We start from the raw sequence: 13,714 nt of genomic DNA, 5'->3' as shown, positions 1-13,714 counted from the left end.
CCCCTTTAGAATTAGATAAATTACCATTTTTCTCCCTCAAGTATAGACAGCTACCTTAGGTGCAGACATCTACATTGCAGATGCTGACATTTATTCAACTCAGCTCCACTGTATGTGACAATATGAGAAAAGAACGTTTTCCATAGGTGTTCATTTCCACCACCACCACCCCCAAAAAAAAAAATTTATACTTACCTGTGTTTTTTTCAACAATGTTCCTCTGCTTTATGATAAATATGGAGCTGCTAAACATGAAAGAAAATACTGGTTGCTTATAACCCCCACTTGCAGTAGTCTCTTGCTTTTAAGAGCCTAAACACTTTCTAATGGGCAATAGTGAAGTTGCAGAAGCACTGGAAGTGTCACTAGGGACATACCAAGGGATTGCTTAGGAAAAAGTCTGGACCAAAAAGATATAGACATTCATTCTTAGTGACAGTAAAATGAATTGAAATGAGATATGAAAATGAACAGAATGATTCATCTTTAAGACAGTATTATAATAAATATACTGCTTAGATGCAACAGTAGTGACAGAAATCAAAATGAATTGTTTATCAGTATTCTAGGCTCAAGCAATGTAACTGTGTTAACCAATGGGGAACAGCATCCACATAATAAAATCAATAGCTTTCTTTCATGTCTATGTGACATTTCAAGACATTTCTCTATTGATGTAGACACAAAACTCCGCTGGTCCAAGTACGGAAGAGAATGCTTTGTCCCTTTCCATCTTTTCACACACACTGAATGCTATTTAATCGATTTAGTAAAAACAAGTTACTTATCTGTTATGATGTGACTAAAAAGGCTAAGTAAATGGCAACACCATTTGCCAGGAGGAAAGAAGAAGAACAAATGAAAATACGCATTGATTCTTTTTCATAGTGTACTAATTTGGCAAGTTAACTTATTTCATTATTTGATATTATCATGCAAACTGTGGTGCCTTGGTCAGTTTTGGTAAACTCATTCCACTAAATTTAATCTGTAGGTAACATTAGTCAGTCTCTGCAGTCAAAGATAAAATGTCTTTTAGCAAGCAATGTAGGCTCTAGAAAAAAAAATTATATATATATATGTAATCTTTCTGTTTTAAGTAAAGGAGGAAAAAATGAATAAGGATAGGATTAAGTAAATCAGTCAAAATCAAATTTATGCAAAATGTGGCACAGCTCTTTTTGCTACTAGGAAAAATGTGATACTTGTGAAATTTCAAGCCATGAGAAGGTGGGCTTTCCCTATACTTTCCCCTTTTCCTAGGTAAAAAAATCTGTTGGAGAGGTAAAACCACAAGGCACAGAGAAAGGGATTGCTCTGTATTTACAGCTTTTCCACAAATTCCAAAACTGTAAAGCCATTATTGCTATTGTAAGCACAAAAGAAAAGAATAAAGCAATTTATTCTGGAACTGAAATTGCTTTTAAAAAGTTTAATCATTTAATTTCCAATATTAAATTTCCAGTACACAGTTTGACCAATTTAAGAAATAAGGAATAGAGTATTATTCTTATATTCATCTTATCTATAGGATGTATAATAGTATATATCTTCTTAGACTTGCATTTTGAAACTGAATTAAAAAAAATAATAAAAATAAAATTTAAAAAGACGCATAACTGGTATAAATAGGTCAATTTTACAAAAAAAAAAAGTTCATGCAATTAATCAGTAGTCTGTCACAGATACAGTAATCAGTAATCTGTCACAGATAACATGGTACCCCATATACCGTGGCATACAATTGTTTTACTTATGGGAAAGGAATTAAATGAATCAAATGTGGATCTGATGTCACCATTGTGGGGAAAGAGCTCAAGAGGGTTGCCATGGGCTCAATCATGAAGTGAGGAGAAGCACATAAATATTTCTGAAAATAATATTCATTTGTATGAGTCTCTTGATTAATAAAGCAAAATGTAAGAGATGCACAGGCAGCTCCCTCATGCAGTTGTCTAAAAATTATTAGCACCATATAGTCTTTTCTCAAGTCTTCCAGCCAAATCAAGATCTGTATCAGTCTATCTGCCATCACTGATTAATATAAATCTAAAGCAGTGTGAAATGAAGACCCTGCCTCATTTGTGTGTTTTTTTTTTTAATTACTGTATAAAGGAATCCCTACACAACATCATGTTGATATTAAACATAGCATTCATTCAAAACTGTAACACAACTAATAAAGTCATTTCTTTTTGTAGCTAAGATGCTAGGATATTTTCATGTTTTTGTAGATAGTATCATTTTCAGTCAGATTCTGCTGCTTTCTGGTTTAATAGCTGTGTAAGGAATTTTAAGTTAATTTGGTTTATAGTCATGACTGGTTACTGAATAGAGAAAAGTAAAATAAATTGATCCCATATCTGATGCCTTAAGTCTCTTTCTCCCTTGTGTTCTCTGCAGTTATCACTCAATATTCATTTACCACTTCACTCATGTTTTCACAGAGCTCATCCCAAATCCCAGTTGTGATGCCCCTCATGTTTGCCATCTAGTCCCTTTTCTTAACTGAAATTCCCCTTAATACACCCACACACGGACTGCACTGGTTAACTTTGCATTGATAAATGCAACCCCTTGTGACATCTCTGAGTAGCGTTAAATGATATCCTGAATGCACTAGTTGATTTAAATAAGCTGCACAGAAAAGACAAGAAAAGGGTCATTTATTCCAAAAGCAACTATTCTCTTAGAACAGAGTAACATTTGATGTGTTTTTTTTCCCCTAACGTCTGAAGAAAATGTTTCCTATAGTGGTTTTGTTCACAGCTATTGAGTGCAGCTCCACCTGGAATGAAAATGGCTATTTTGAACAAAGAGCTTGAAAAATCTTGCATGCCAATGTAATTCAATTTGTCCATGATGGTGTACCACTTTAAAAGAATACCATCAAAATTGCTGAATACTTTTCCAGAGTTTCCCCTTTTACTAAGTATGTGGAAGATTCAAATCAAAATGCAATGTTTTCCTGTTTCTTCCAGTCCCAACACTATTCAACATGTGTTTCATTGTTTAAGTTGGAATCTTCTTTGGTGGCCTAGAGACAGAATGAATTAAACAATTTTTTAAGCAAGGGAGTTCCAGTCAAAGTTCCAATGAATGCAGACTATTTCTATAAGCTAAAAGTAAAAGTTGACTAAAGATTTGCTTGCAGAGTGGCAGACAAGATGTTGCATGCACTGTTCTTTTATTTCTTTGTGGTTATCCCTGTGGTATTTCCTTTCCTTTGAGTTTGTTTTTTTGTTGTTAATAATTTTCCCATTTGAATCAAGTTACATGCCTATCCTAACCTTGAGGAATCTTGTATCTCTTGAGAACATATAAAATATGCTTTGAACTTAGTTGCACTGATTTTTGAAAAGTAGGGTACTTCAAGAAGTAGTGCTCCTTCACGTCTTTTTCAACAAAAGAAGAAGCTTGTAGCAGAAATCTAGCTATACCATATGTAGTTGCCCACTAGCTATACCACTTGCATTCAGAATCTGAGGTTTGTTGGCCAAGAAGTCAAGCATAATGTCCCAGCTGTAATGGATCGCCTGCCTGTGATGTAGATCATATCCTTTATTTTGCCTTCATGTCCCCACCCTCCATGGAGATTTTCCAGAGCTAATGCAGCTGCTTGGAAACATGCATGTACACTCACACACATATGCACATACCTACGTCTGTTTTAGTTGTTTGTTTTACTTTGTTTTGGATGTTCAGGCTGGATATTTTCATAAATCTGGTTTTTCAAATGACCACACAGAGAGTTGAACTGGTGCTATGGAGCTGGGTGTGTGGAGTGACCTTACAGTCAGAGGAGAAAGGGATGAGCAGCTGCAGTTCTTCAGTAAATAAAATAATCGTGCATGATCAGAGCCTGGTGGATGCACCTCAACTCTTCCGGATGTAACTTGAATTATGTATCTACAAGTAAACTAAATGTACCTGGAACTGCTTTTTAGCTTACAAGGCTCTGAATTCATGTCATTTCTCTGTAATCCTCACAGTAAGGTCACTGTGTGTAGACTAGTACTATGGTTTGAGGATGGTTCCCAAATCCTTAGTCATGCCCAGGGTGGTCTGAGAAAGCTCTGTTTGGCATTTTTCTAACAGTTGAGCTGCAGAGACGACTCTGTTGCAGTGTCTGCAAATGTTCACCAGTACTCAGATCTAGCACTAGATTTTCTTCAGTTTTTGACCTTCGTTTCTGCTTACAGGAAGGAAGTACGAGGAGAAAGCAATCAAAAAAAAGTTAGAGCTATATTGTGGTGTTTCAGAACTTAGGGAGTTAATGTGCATTTCTGGCTCACTGTTGTATATCTCTGCTCGTAGCAGTACTTCACAAATAAAAGCCATTGTTTGACAACCAGCCCTGTTTTCCATGCACCATTTCTGGGATTCTGCATTAATGTTACAGATGCAGTGTATCTCTTCAAATAAGTGAGAAGTAAATAGGATTTTTTTTTTTAAAAAAGTCAGCTTCTCAGCTGGCTTAGACAAGTGGTGAAGCTTACAAAGCTCTGCTGATTTTTTTGGAGATATGGCCCAAACATTTTGTTACGCATGTGCATTTTACAGAGGATTACGCAGTTAGTTTGAAAAAGTCTGGACACAGTCTCCAATTTGGTTTTGTCCAGAAGCTAGGACTGAATTGTTTTTCATGAAGATGATGATTAAAAAGAAGTGAACAGGTATCATTTTTCTCTTCTTTCAAAGTCCTGCTGCATTGTGCCATTTGGGATATTGTCATTGATCTCTCTGCCATTGCCTTATGCTGACAGTAAAGTTATTTTTTCCAAAGCTTATTCAGCTCAGCAGGAACCAGCAGCTCAGCAAGGGAAACCTAAATCAGCCACAGGGGAGAAGCACTAAAATAAATAGCCAACACTGACAATAAAAGTCAAAGGTGGGGAGGAAGGAGGCATTCTGTTTCTTGTCCATCAGCAGCCAGCTACTTAGATGTTCCTATGACTGCAGAAACATTGTTATAATGAGAAGTGTTTTAAATTGCAGAGATATTTTAAAGAAGCATTTCTATCAAAGACAAAAAATAAATAAAGTCAGTAAATTCCACTACTAAATTTCACAGTCTCATACAATCTATATTTTAGAACAGGTTCTTCAAAATATTCAAATAACATGGTGTCAAGCAATTGATCTTTTCTTATTCCTAGAAATACATATCATAGGTACAGTTTCAGATATTTGAAGCAACTTCCATTTCTGACTGCAATTTGCCAAGTAAATTGGTTGTTCGTAGAAGAGATTAAAGACTGATGCACAAATTATAACTGCCTAAACAATATTACAGGTAACTTCATGAGTGCAAACACTTATTATGGGCAAAGTAGCTCATAACAGGAGGAACTTTCCTTGTATTGTGAAAGTAGAAGGCCTGAATACCCAGCTGGAGTAATGCTGGACAAGTGTACTCAGACTAATGTGTCATCCCTGACATCAGGTTAACATATTTACCAATAGGCCTTACCATAGTTTTTCCTCCTTTTCTTAATTAATTTGTGTTGTTTTTTTTTACACTTTGCCTGGAGTTCTGTCAGTTAACCCAGAATTTGAATGGTCCTGTATTTGCATGCTTCCAGTTAGGAGAATTAAACTTGGATACTATTGGCAAAGTGTGGTTAAAAATACAGCTTTTAATTAGATTTAAATATCTTTATACCTTTGAGTTAGAATTGAACATCAATGGATAAGTAAGATGCAACCTTCGGAAGAAGTGGTGAAACAGTCCTCTGAATATTTAAAAAATTTTAGTACAAAAATAATCAATAGAGAAGGCAAAGTTGCATCAAAGCATTCAGCTTAAAAAGTACTCAATTACTCAATAACTTCAGCATTTATATTGGTTAGTGGGGAATAAAGTTTGCTAGGGAGATCTGGAGAGTCTTTCAAGACTCTGAAAGATTGACTTTCACAAATTAAGTCAAGTATTTGTACTTGTGTAAGCTAAGTTTGGAAAGATAATATTTCTGTGTCTTGGTGAAATCCACAGCTCAAGTTTACTGCTAAATAGGAATGAAGAGTTGATCCACACACAAACACTGTTTGCTTGCTTGCTTGCTTCTGGTTATTTTACACACAACAAAACTTCTGATAATCTTTTAGAAGATTTTCAGCACAAAGTGTCTATGAGGCAGGGATGGGAAGATGATAGAGCGGCAGATTTTTCATAAGGTTTTCCTTTCATTGCTCTTCTGACATCACAAAATTCTGTATAGAATTCTGTGTAGAATTGTGTTCATTCTATTATTCCATTTTTCTTTTTTGAATGAAAGTTAGGATGAGGGTGGAATGAGGAAAATAGAGGAGAGGATGCAAGAATATCAAATGGGTTATATGTGTTACCAAGTTCCTTCTGTCCTCTACTGATAGAAACTTGTCTTCTGATGTATAAAAGGAAGTGTAAAAGTTTATAATATACTCCGCTAACAAAATATATTAATATCAATTGCTTTTAATGAATCACCATCTCAGGGGAAAAGTGATGTTTAACTGTCATAAATTTTAGAGATAGTGTATAATGTTAGCACCATAATCTTTCAGTTCCTTAGAAAAAGGCAGGACATCTATTTTCAAATACCAGTATTTCAATACAGCTTTATCGGAAAAAGTCTGTTCTTCTATAACAGATCTTGTATGTTCTTTACTCTGTATTTGCCTGTGGCATGTACAAAGCAGACTTTACCTCCCATTTCATTATTTTCTAATTGTTTTTAAATCCATTAAAAAATCTCACATTGATTTTCTACCAACTTCACTGGAAGTCTGAATTTACCACTTCCTTTATTTTCAAGATAATATTAATTTAGGCACTGATTTAGGTCTTGGTCACATAAGTTCAAAAGTACTTTCCCCCACCTCTTTTGCTTAAAAAATATGAACTCATGGAAACTTCAGTCCTATGAGAAAAATCCTATTCCTGCTTTTCTTCTTTGTAATACACTGAAAGGAAGCAGGAGCTACAGCTCTCCAGCTGCAGCTTGGAGGATTTCCTCTAAGAGTTCTAATATTCTAATTCCAGAGAAAGATACATATTTTTTCCTGTCAAGCTGGATGACAAAACTAAAGAATTAGTTTAAGTTTTCATTCTTCCTGCTTTGTCTCCCTTTTTTTCTTTTTTTCTTTTTTTCTTTTTTCCTAGGGGGTGGTGGTGGTGGTGGTGTTTTTAGGTTATGGGATTTTGTTTTGATTTTTATTGTTTTGCTTTGTTTTGTTTCATTTGTTTTGTTCTAATCCACCTATTACTCTGCTTTACAATGAAAAAAGGAGAAGAATGCATTAGGCCTTCGCTGAGCTGCTTTCGTAATTCAAGAATCTATTTATCTCCTGACATCAATGAAGTTGCTTTTGGTTTTATCAATTAAAACTGTAATGTCTCTACAGGATTTTTAGGGATCAATAGATACATCAATGAATCTGTAGCTTGCCACTGCTTTATTTTGAGACTGATAACCACTTACAATAACCACATAAGCACAAAAAAAAGTTTAAATTAAACAGACTTTGACTAAAAATGGAAAATCTCACCTCAAGCATGAAAAGAAACTACAGAAAGCTGCAAATAACTGTTGAAGATGACCTCCAAACATGTGGGTTTATTTCTGGATCAACTGCTGTTTATGTTGTATCTTATTGTATCGATAAAATTGATAAACATCCATCTATTCTACTTTTCATCATCTGGAAAGGCAAATGGGAAAAAAAAAAAAAAAAAACCCTAGCCCAAAATGGTAGAATCAGTTTGTAACAGCAGTGTAGCAAGGAAGTAGAAATTAATAATGGGTATGTTTTAGAATAAGCATCGTAATAGATTAAAACTCAATTCATCTTTATATGCTGCCATTTAAGACTTTCTAATTATTTTTTCCTAGTAGTTTTTCATTGGTTTTCATTTTCTTTTTTTTGTTAGAGAACTCTCAGGTCAAACTCTTTTCCCATCTATACTACTGTAAATCTGGAATAAGTCCTTTGCATTTAATAGAATTACTCTTGATTTACTTCAGTGAGTCTGAGAACAGAATATGACCCTTTTTCTTTACCAATAACCAAACTGTCCTTCTTAATTTTGAAACCACACTAAGTCATGCCTAGATAGAAAAAAAGACTCCAAAGTTTGAATAGACTAAGTTTGTTTATTAGGAAAAGACATCTGCTAAAGAGAACAATGTTCTGCCTTCCTACTTTGTAGGAAGGTGTTGCACTGAAAGGCCTGAGATTTTAAATTACCTGCCAAACAGAATTTAGCTCGAGATGCCTCATGAGCAACCTGATCATGCAACGGGAGAAAGAGAAAACAGTTGTTTTTATATTGTATCTTCCTAATGGCGATCACCAAGGAAAACTTTGTGCTATACCCAGAGACAGCTGTGTGGTTTGCTGGTAAAAAGATTCAGCAGTCCCCCAAGTTTTCTTTAGTGTCTGCTGCCCAACAGCACCATGAGCCCTGGCATAATGTCATGACTATGGCTGCCTGTGGTCCCTCAGCTGTATGAAATATTCTTAATGATCAGAAGGCAGTCAAAATGCAGTATTAAGGGGACAGAAAATCAAATGCAATTATTATTTTTGGAAGAAAAATTTTAGAGTAATTTTTTTTGAACTGTTTATAGGCTGCAATTTATCTTCATTGTTTCTCCTCTTATTTTCCTGCAGTGTTTCTATGTACCTTGCTATACCTTCCAGCCCTCTTTCCAAGCAGATTGCAACAGTTGTCAGTATAGAAAAAAAAATGTATCAGCGTATTTGTCAGATACAATTTTCATAGCCAGTACAGTGGGGAATAACCATTTTAGGAGAGGATTTTTTGTTAACTGACTTTATGAAAGAGTTGTGGCCTACTTTCCCGAAAACTGTTCCCTTTGACAGAATCTCATTTCGGTCACCCAAAATCTGAGCCTTCCCAGATATTAGTTAGTTTGAAAATGTAGGTTTTTTAAAGAACTTTTCTTTCTCAGAGGCATCACAGTCAAACAGGAATTGTTTTATCTGTCCTATAAATTATTTATTTCTTTTCTCTGTTGCTTAGCTGCTTTTAAAGCAGTCAGCACAGATAATAATCAAAATTAGTTAGGAGCTCTTAAGACCTTTATAGCAAAAGGTCATATGAGTTTAAATGAAAAGGCTGCTTCCATTTGAACCATCAAGGTATACTACTCAAATAGAATCAAAAACAGACAGTATGGTTGAGGTTGGAAGGGATCTCTCAAGGCCATCTGGTCCAACCACTCCCTGCTCAAGCAGGTCCACATAGAGCTAGTTGCCCATGACTATGTCAAGACAGCTTCTGAATATCTCAAAGGGCAGAGACTCCTCAACGTCTCTGGGCAAGCTGTTCCATTCCTCAGTCACTTTCACAGGAAAGAAGTATTTCCTGGTGTTCAGGTGAAACCTGCTGTGAGTTTGTGCCCCTTGCCTCTTTTCCTTGTGAACATTGTCACTTGAAATAAAAGGTCATTATTTTGGCAGTCCTGGATAAACATGTCAGAATTTGGTTCTAAATAATTAAAATCAGTTTTGTTTCAGTGGACTCTCATATACATTTTCCCATGGAGCAGAGTATATTAGCAAATTCCTATGCAGAACTAGAAAGGAAGAGCAGCGGACATGCTTCTCTGTTCCTCTAACAACTACAAGAAGTGGGTTTTACAATGATAGAAACAATAATTACAGGTCACTTTTAAAGTTTTTTATTAATAATTTTTATTAATAATTTTATAATCTGAAAGTTTATTTTCTTGTTGGTGTTATAGCGGCGTCCGAGCAGATGGCCAGCAATGAAATTCAGAAGAGGATCAGGACATCCTGCATATGCTGAAGTGGAACCAGTTGGAGAAAAGGAAGGCTTCATTGTATCAGAGCAATGCTAAAATTTTTAGGACAGAACACCAGTACTGGCCTACAGGTGTAAGACATTTACTTTGCCTCTCTTTAAAGAAAAGGAGCCCTAAGCTGCTGTAGCCTAATAGAAAGAAGATTTTGGATAAGCTTTGTCCAAGAAGAAAAACTATCTAAGATACCAGATTACCACTGCACAGTAGTCTTTGTTAGTGGACTGACACACAATGGTTCATGCAGAACACCTGTCAGTGGACACCTATGGTATCAGAACTATGGCACAAGTGCCACATTATTGGCTTTAGGTTTGGGGGTGCACAATAATCAAAAATATAATAAAGCTTTGGTGCACAAGGGTATTACCCTGTGGTTCAAGTGTTCTTCTCTGGTATCTCAAAGACTGAGTGACAAATCTGTACACTTTCAGTGCAAACAGCACTGATTAGTGTTCACAGGTGATTGAGAAAAGTATCTCAGTGCAGGTAAAGAAGAAAAATAAAAGATTTTTTCCAACATTTCTACAAGCAGATGTGGAAGTACAATCACTTTTCAACTCTAAATTAGCCTACCCACCTGAGTGAGCGAGTCACAATGTATGTGTTTTTCGGGAGTAGAACAATGTTTCTTGTACATTGCTGATTAATATCCTTCTAAACAACTCACAATATACAAACTCATAAGAAATGAAGGCAATAGAGATTTTCAGAACAGTGAAATTGTTATTTCATGGATGTTAAAAATGAAATTGGTCTCATTTTCTATTTCAATGTTCACTAAAAAATCAATTTTACCCTTTTTTTTTTTTCCCCCTTCTTTTTCAAGGGATATCCTTCATTTCTGAGCAGTAGGCTGAAGTCAAGGCAACAGATCATTTTATCTGCCAGAGATCTTATGGACCATTTCTTAGGCAATGTGATATGAAAGATGTTAACATTTTAACGAAATGGGTTTCTATCCTTTGCCATTTCATTGTGAGTCTTTCCTGAGAAGCAACACAGACTTTAATGCACCCCTCCAAGAGATTCAGATACAAGTGTTACTGAACCCTGCTGATTCATACAGTGATTTTGTTTAATGCACATAGTAGTTGCATAAATATATATATAAATATATTTTTTTTTATAGCTAACACAAGGCGGGCTCTTGTGACTGTTAAGACTGCATTTTTGTCATCCAGACAAAGGAAATGGATTGCATTACTGCATATTTCCACTGAGTTGTAAAATAATCCTTAATACTAGAATATTTTTATGTTGTGTGGGGAAGGTGGTTCATGTAGTTGCAGTGCCATAACCTTTCTGCCTATTGGAACCATTCTTTCTTTAATATTGACACTTTCCCTCCCTGTATAGGGAAAGACAACAGCATCAAAAACAGTTACTCCTTTCATGGAAGGGGTTAATATACATTGAGACCCAGATCTTCCATGCAGAGTGGAAACCTAAATACTTTGATGTTCTGGGCCTGAGCTATTAAAATATTAAATTCAGGTATTGTACGTACATTTCATTTTAGCCATTGACTATCAAGCTTTTACATACTGTACAAACAGAGGCACTTGATTCATTTTAAAGTGAGGTAGACAATATTAGCAGTTTCAGATCTCAAGCAGTTAAAAAAAAAGTTGTAGACACAACAGTACAATTATTTACATTTCTTGTTGATGCTTGTTTGGTCTAAATTTGATTACTTAATACTGTTTAAAAAAAAAAAAAGAAAACACATCATTTTTACTTTTTATTTTGTTCAGTAAATAATACAACACTGTATTTTCTGTATCTTTATATTTTGCATTACACACTTGTTTTCATCTGTTTTAAATCATCTAGAGTGAGATTTAAACTGCTCAAACCTAACTGGTATTAATCTGAAAGTACTAACAAACACATTGTCTTGAAGCCTGGTGAAAAGCCTGCCACAAGAATTCTTTTCAATTTCTGTAGGTCTACTGAATCCTATTTCTGGTAGGCTGGGATAAATTGAAGGCTGTTAATTCTGATAGCAATAACAAAATGTATGCACATATATATAAATGGTGACACTCCTTTTTATTATATAAAATGATATCACTGCACATCATTTAGACACTTACTTGATGTGCAATGGTCATCGTTAGTTTTTGTAGGGATCTTGGAAGTCAGATAGGGTTGGCTAGGGTTGATTGGCCAAAAACAGCAATTGTAGAGCTTCCATTTGAAGCATGCTGGCATCATGTTTGAAATCATTGTTATTTCAGAGAATATCTTGGCAAATTATACTTTAAAAATTACAAAAATCCATACAGTAGTGCAATAAATTCAAGGGATATTTCATACACACAAAGAATGTTTATATTATTATGAGCACAGGTCTGCATTTTGGCCAATTCACCCATGTATGTAATTCATGTCATGCAATGGAGTTTACAGAATGTTTGTAACATTGACAAATGCAACAACAATTTTCCAACCCAGTATTTTGATTACTTTTGTTCTAAGGCACTCTTGTGCAGGTGAAGGATGTTTATTAGTATTTGCAAACTAACTAAAATTTCATGGTCATTATTAATATAAGAGCAATTATATTTTCACTCTTTGTTCACCTACAATAATTTGGTGGCAGATTTCATTGATCTATGGGGAGATATAGTGTACTTCTTTTGATTTTTGTCATGATGATATATTCTATGGTTTATAACATGATGAGTTCCTGGGCTTATTTAATAAGATTGATAGGCATATGCTTATATCTGATAAGAACTAATATCTGAAGAGGAAAACTCCTGCATACTAATGGAATGTATAGTGTCTCATTGGTGTCTGCTTTGATATATTCTGTGGTATGTTCTATTTATCCCAGTAGGCAAAAGTCAATTAAGTAATCTGTTGCTGTTTTGTAATTCCATCTGGTTTTCTAATTTTTTAATAATTAAAACTGCCACATTAAAAATGATACAAATATAAATCTTTAGAAGGTGTGGTGAAATATTGATATTAACTGCAATTTCTATTCTTATCATTTTATAAAGCACCTGCTTAATTGATCCAAACTGAAAAAGTGTCATATAACCCCCACCCAGAGACCCAGCTGAAATATTATCGAACAATTCATAAAGAAATTTCCATCCAGGTCTCTGAAACTGTGGCTTCACTAGCATTCCCACTGGTCCTTAATCTGAAAGTACTTCAGAATATTTCATTTGTTTAAATGTTTCCTTACAGAGTCATTTATTCTAACAGTTATTTTAACTCAAACTTTGCCTCTAATTTCATGTATCTGTTATATATGAGTCATGATGACATTATCACAAGATCTCCCAAAATTATCACTTATTATTTTCCATTTTCATGTTAAATGTTCCATAGTACCTAACATGTTCAGTGTTATGCTTCTCATCCTGTTTCACAGAAAAAGGAAAATTTGAACTACAAGGATTCAAAGCACATTGCTAAGTAACTCTTTAAGTAAGATGAATCAATAAATTAGATATCACACACAGAGATTGTTGAAAAATACCTTTACATTTGCAGAACTGTATTCAGACATTAAGAATGCTGGAACTGTGCAAGAATTGGAATTGTAATCTTATTCTCACATGCATACATTTAATGATGAGATCTTATTTAATTGCCTGCTATGTTTTTTAGTACACCCTATGATACATTGGACATAGAGAATATGATAAGATAAACAGCTATTCCATTTATCTTCTCTTTTCCCAAGTTTTGTTGCATTCTTTGTTATATACTGTCCAAACTCTGCTCTGAAGACAAACTATTTTTTTTTATATTTTTCCTTACCCATTATGGTTACTTGAGTACATATACCTTAGTAACTATGGTTACTTGGTATACATATACCTTAATTAATATGTGTTCTGAGATTTCCATTAAGGAAG

At 34.7% G+C, this 13,714-nt stretch overlaps 1 protein-coding gene across 2 annotated transcripts in view; it reads left to right on the top strand.

Moving 5' to 3' along the window:
• The window catches only part of PLXDC2 (plexin domain containing 2), a 268,092-nt gene extending 255,303 nt beyond the window's left edge, over positions 1-12,789 (top strand). For both annotated transcript variants that reach the window (XM_048061760.2, XM_013172072.3), the window contains exon 14: positions 9,753-12,789. In XM_048061760.2, coding sequence (XP_047917717.1) covers positions 9,753-9,869 — 117 coding nt within the window. In that variant the 3' untranslated portion in view covers positions 9,870-12,789. The remainder of the gene's footprint in view (positions 1-9,752) is intronic.
• The last annotated feature ends 925 nt before the right edge of the window (positions 12,790-13,714 follow it).

Source organism: Anser cygnoides, chromosome 2, assembly GCF_040182565.1.
Source record: "Anser cygnoides isolate HZ-2024a breed goose chromosome 2, Taihu_goose_T2T_genome, whole genome shotgun sequence".
NCBI classification, from domain to species: Eukaryota; Metazoa; Chordata; class Aves; order Anseriformes; family Anatidae; genus Anser; species Anser cygnoides.
Note: the sequence above shows the minus strand (reverse complement) of the source record. Positions and strands in the feature narration are given on the sequence as shown.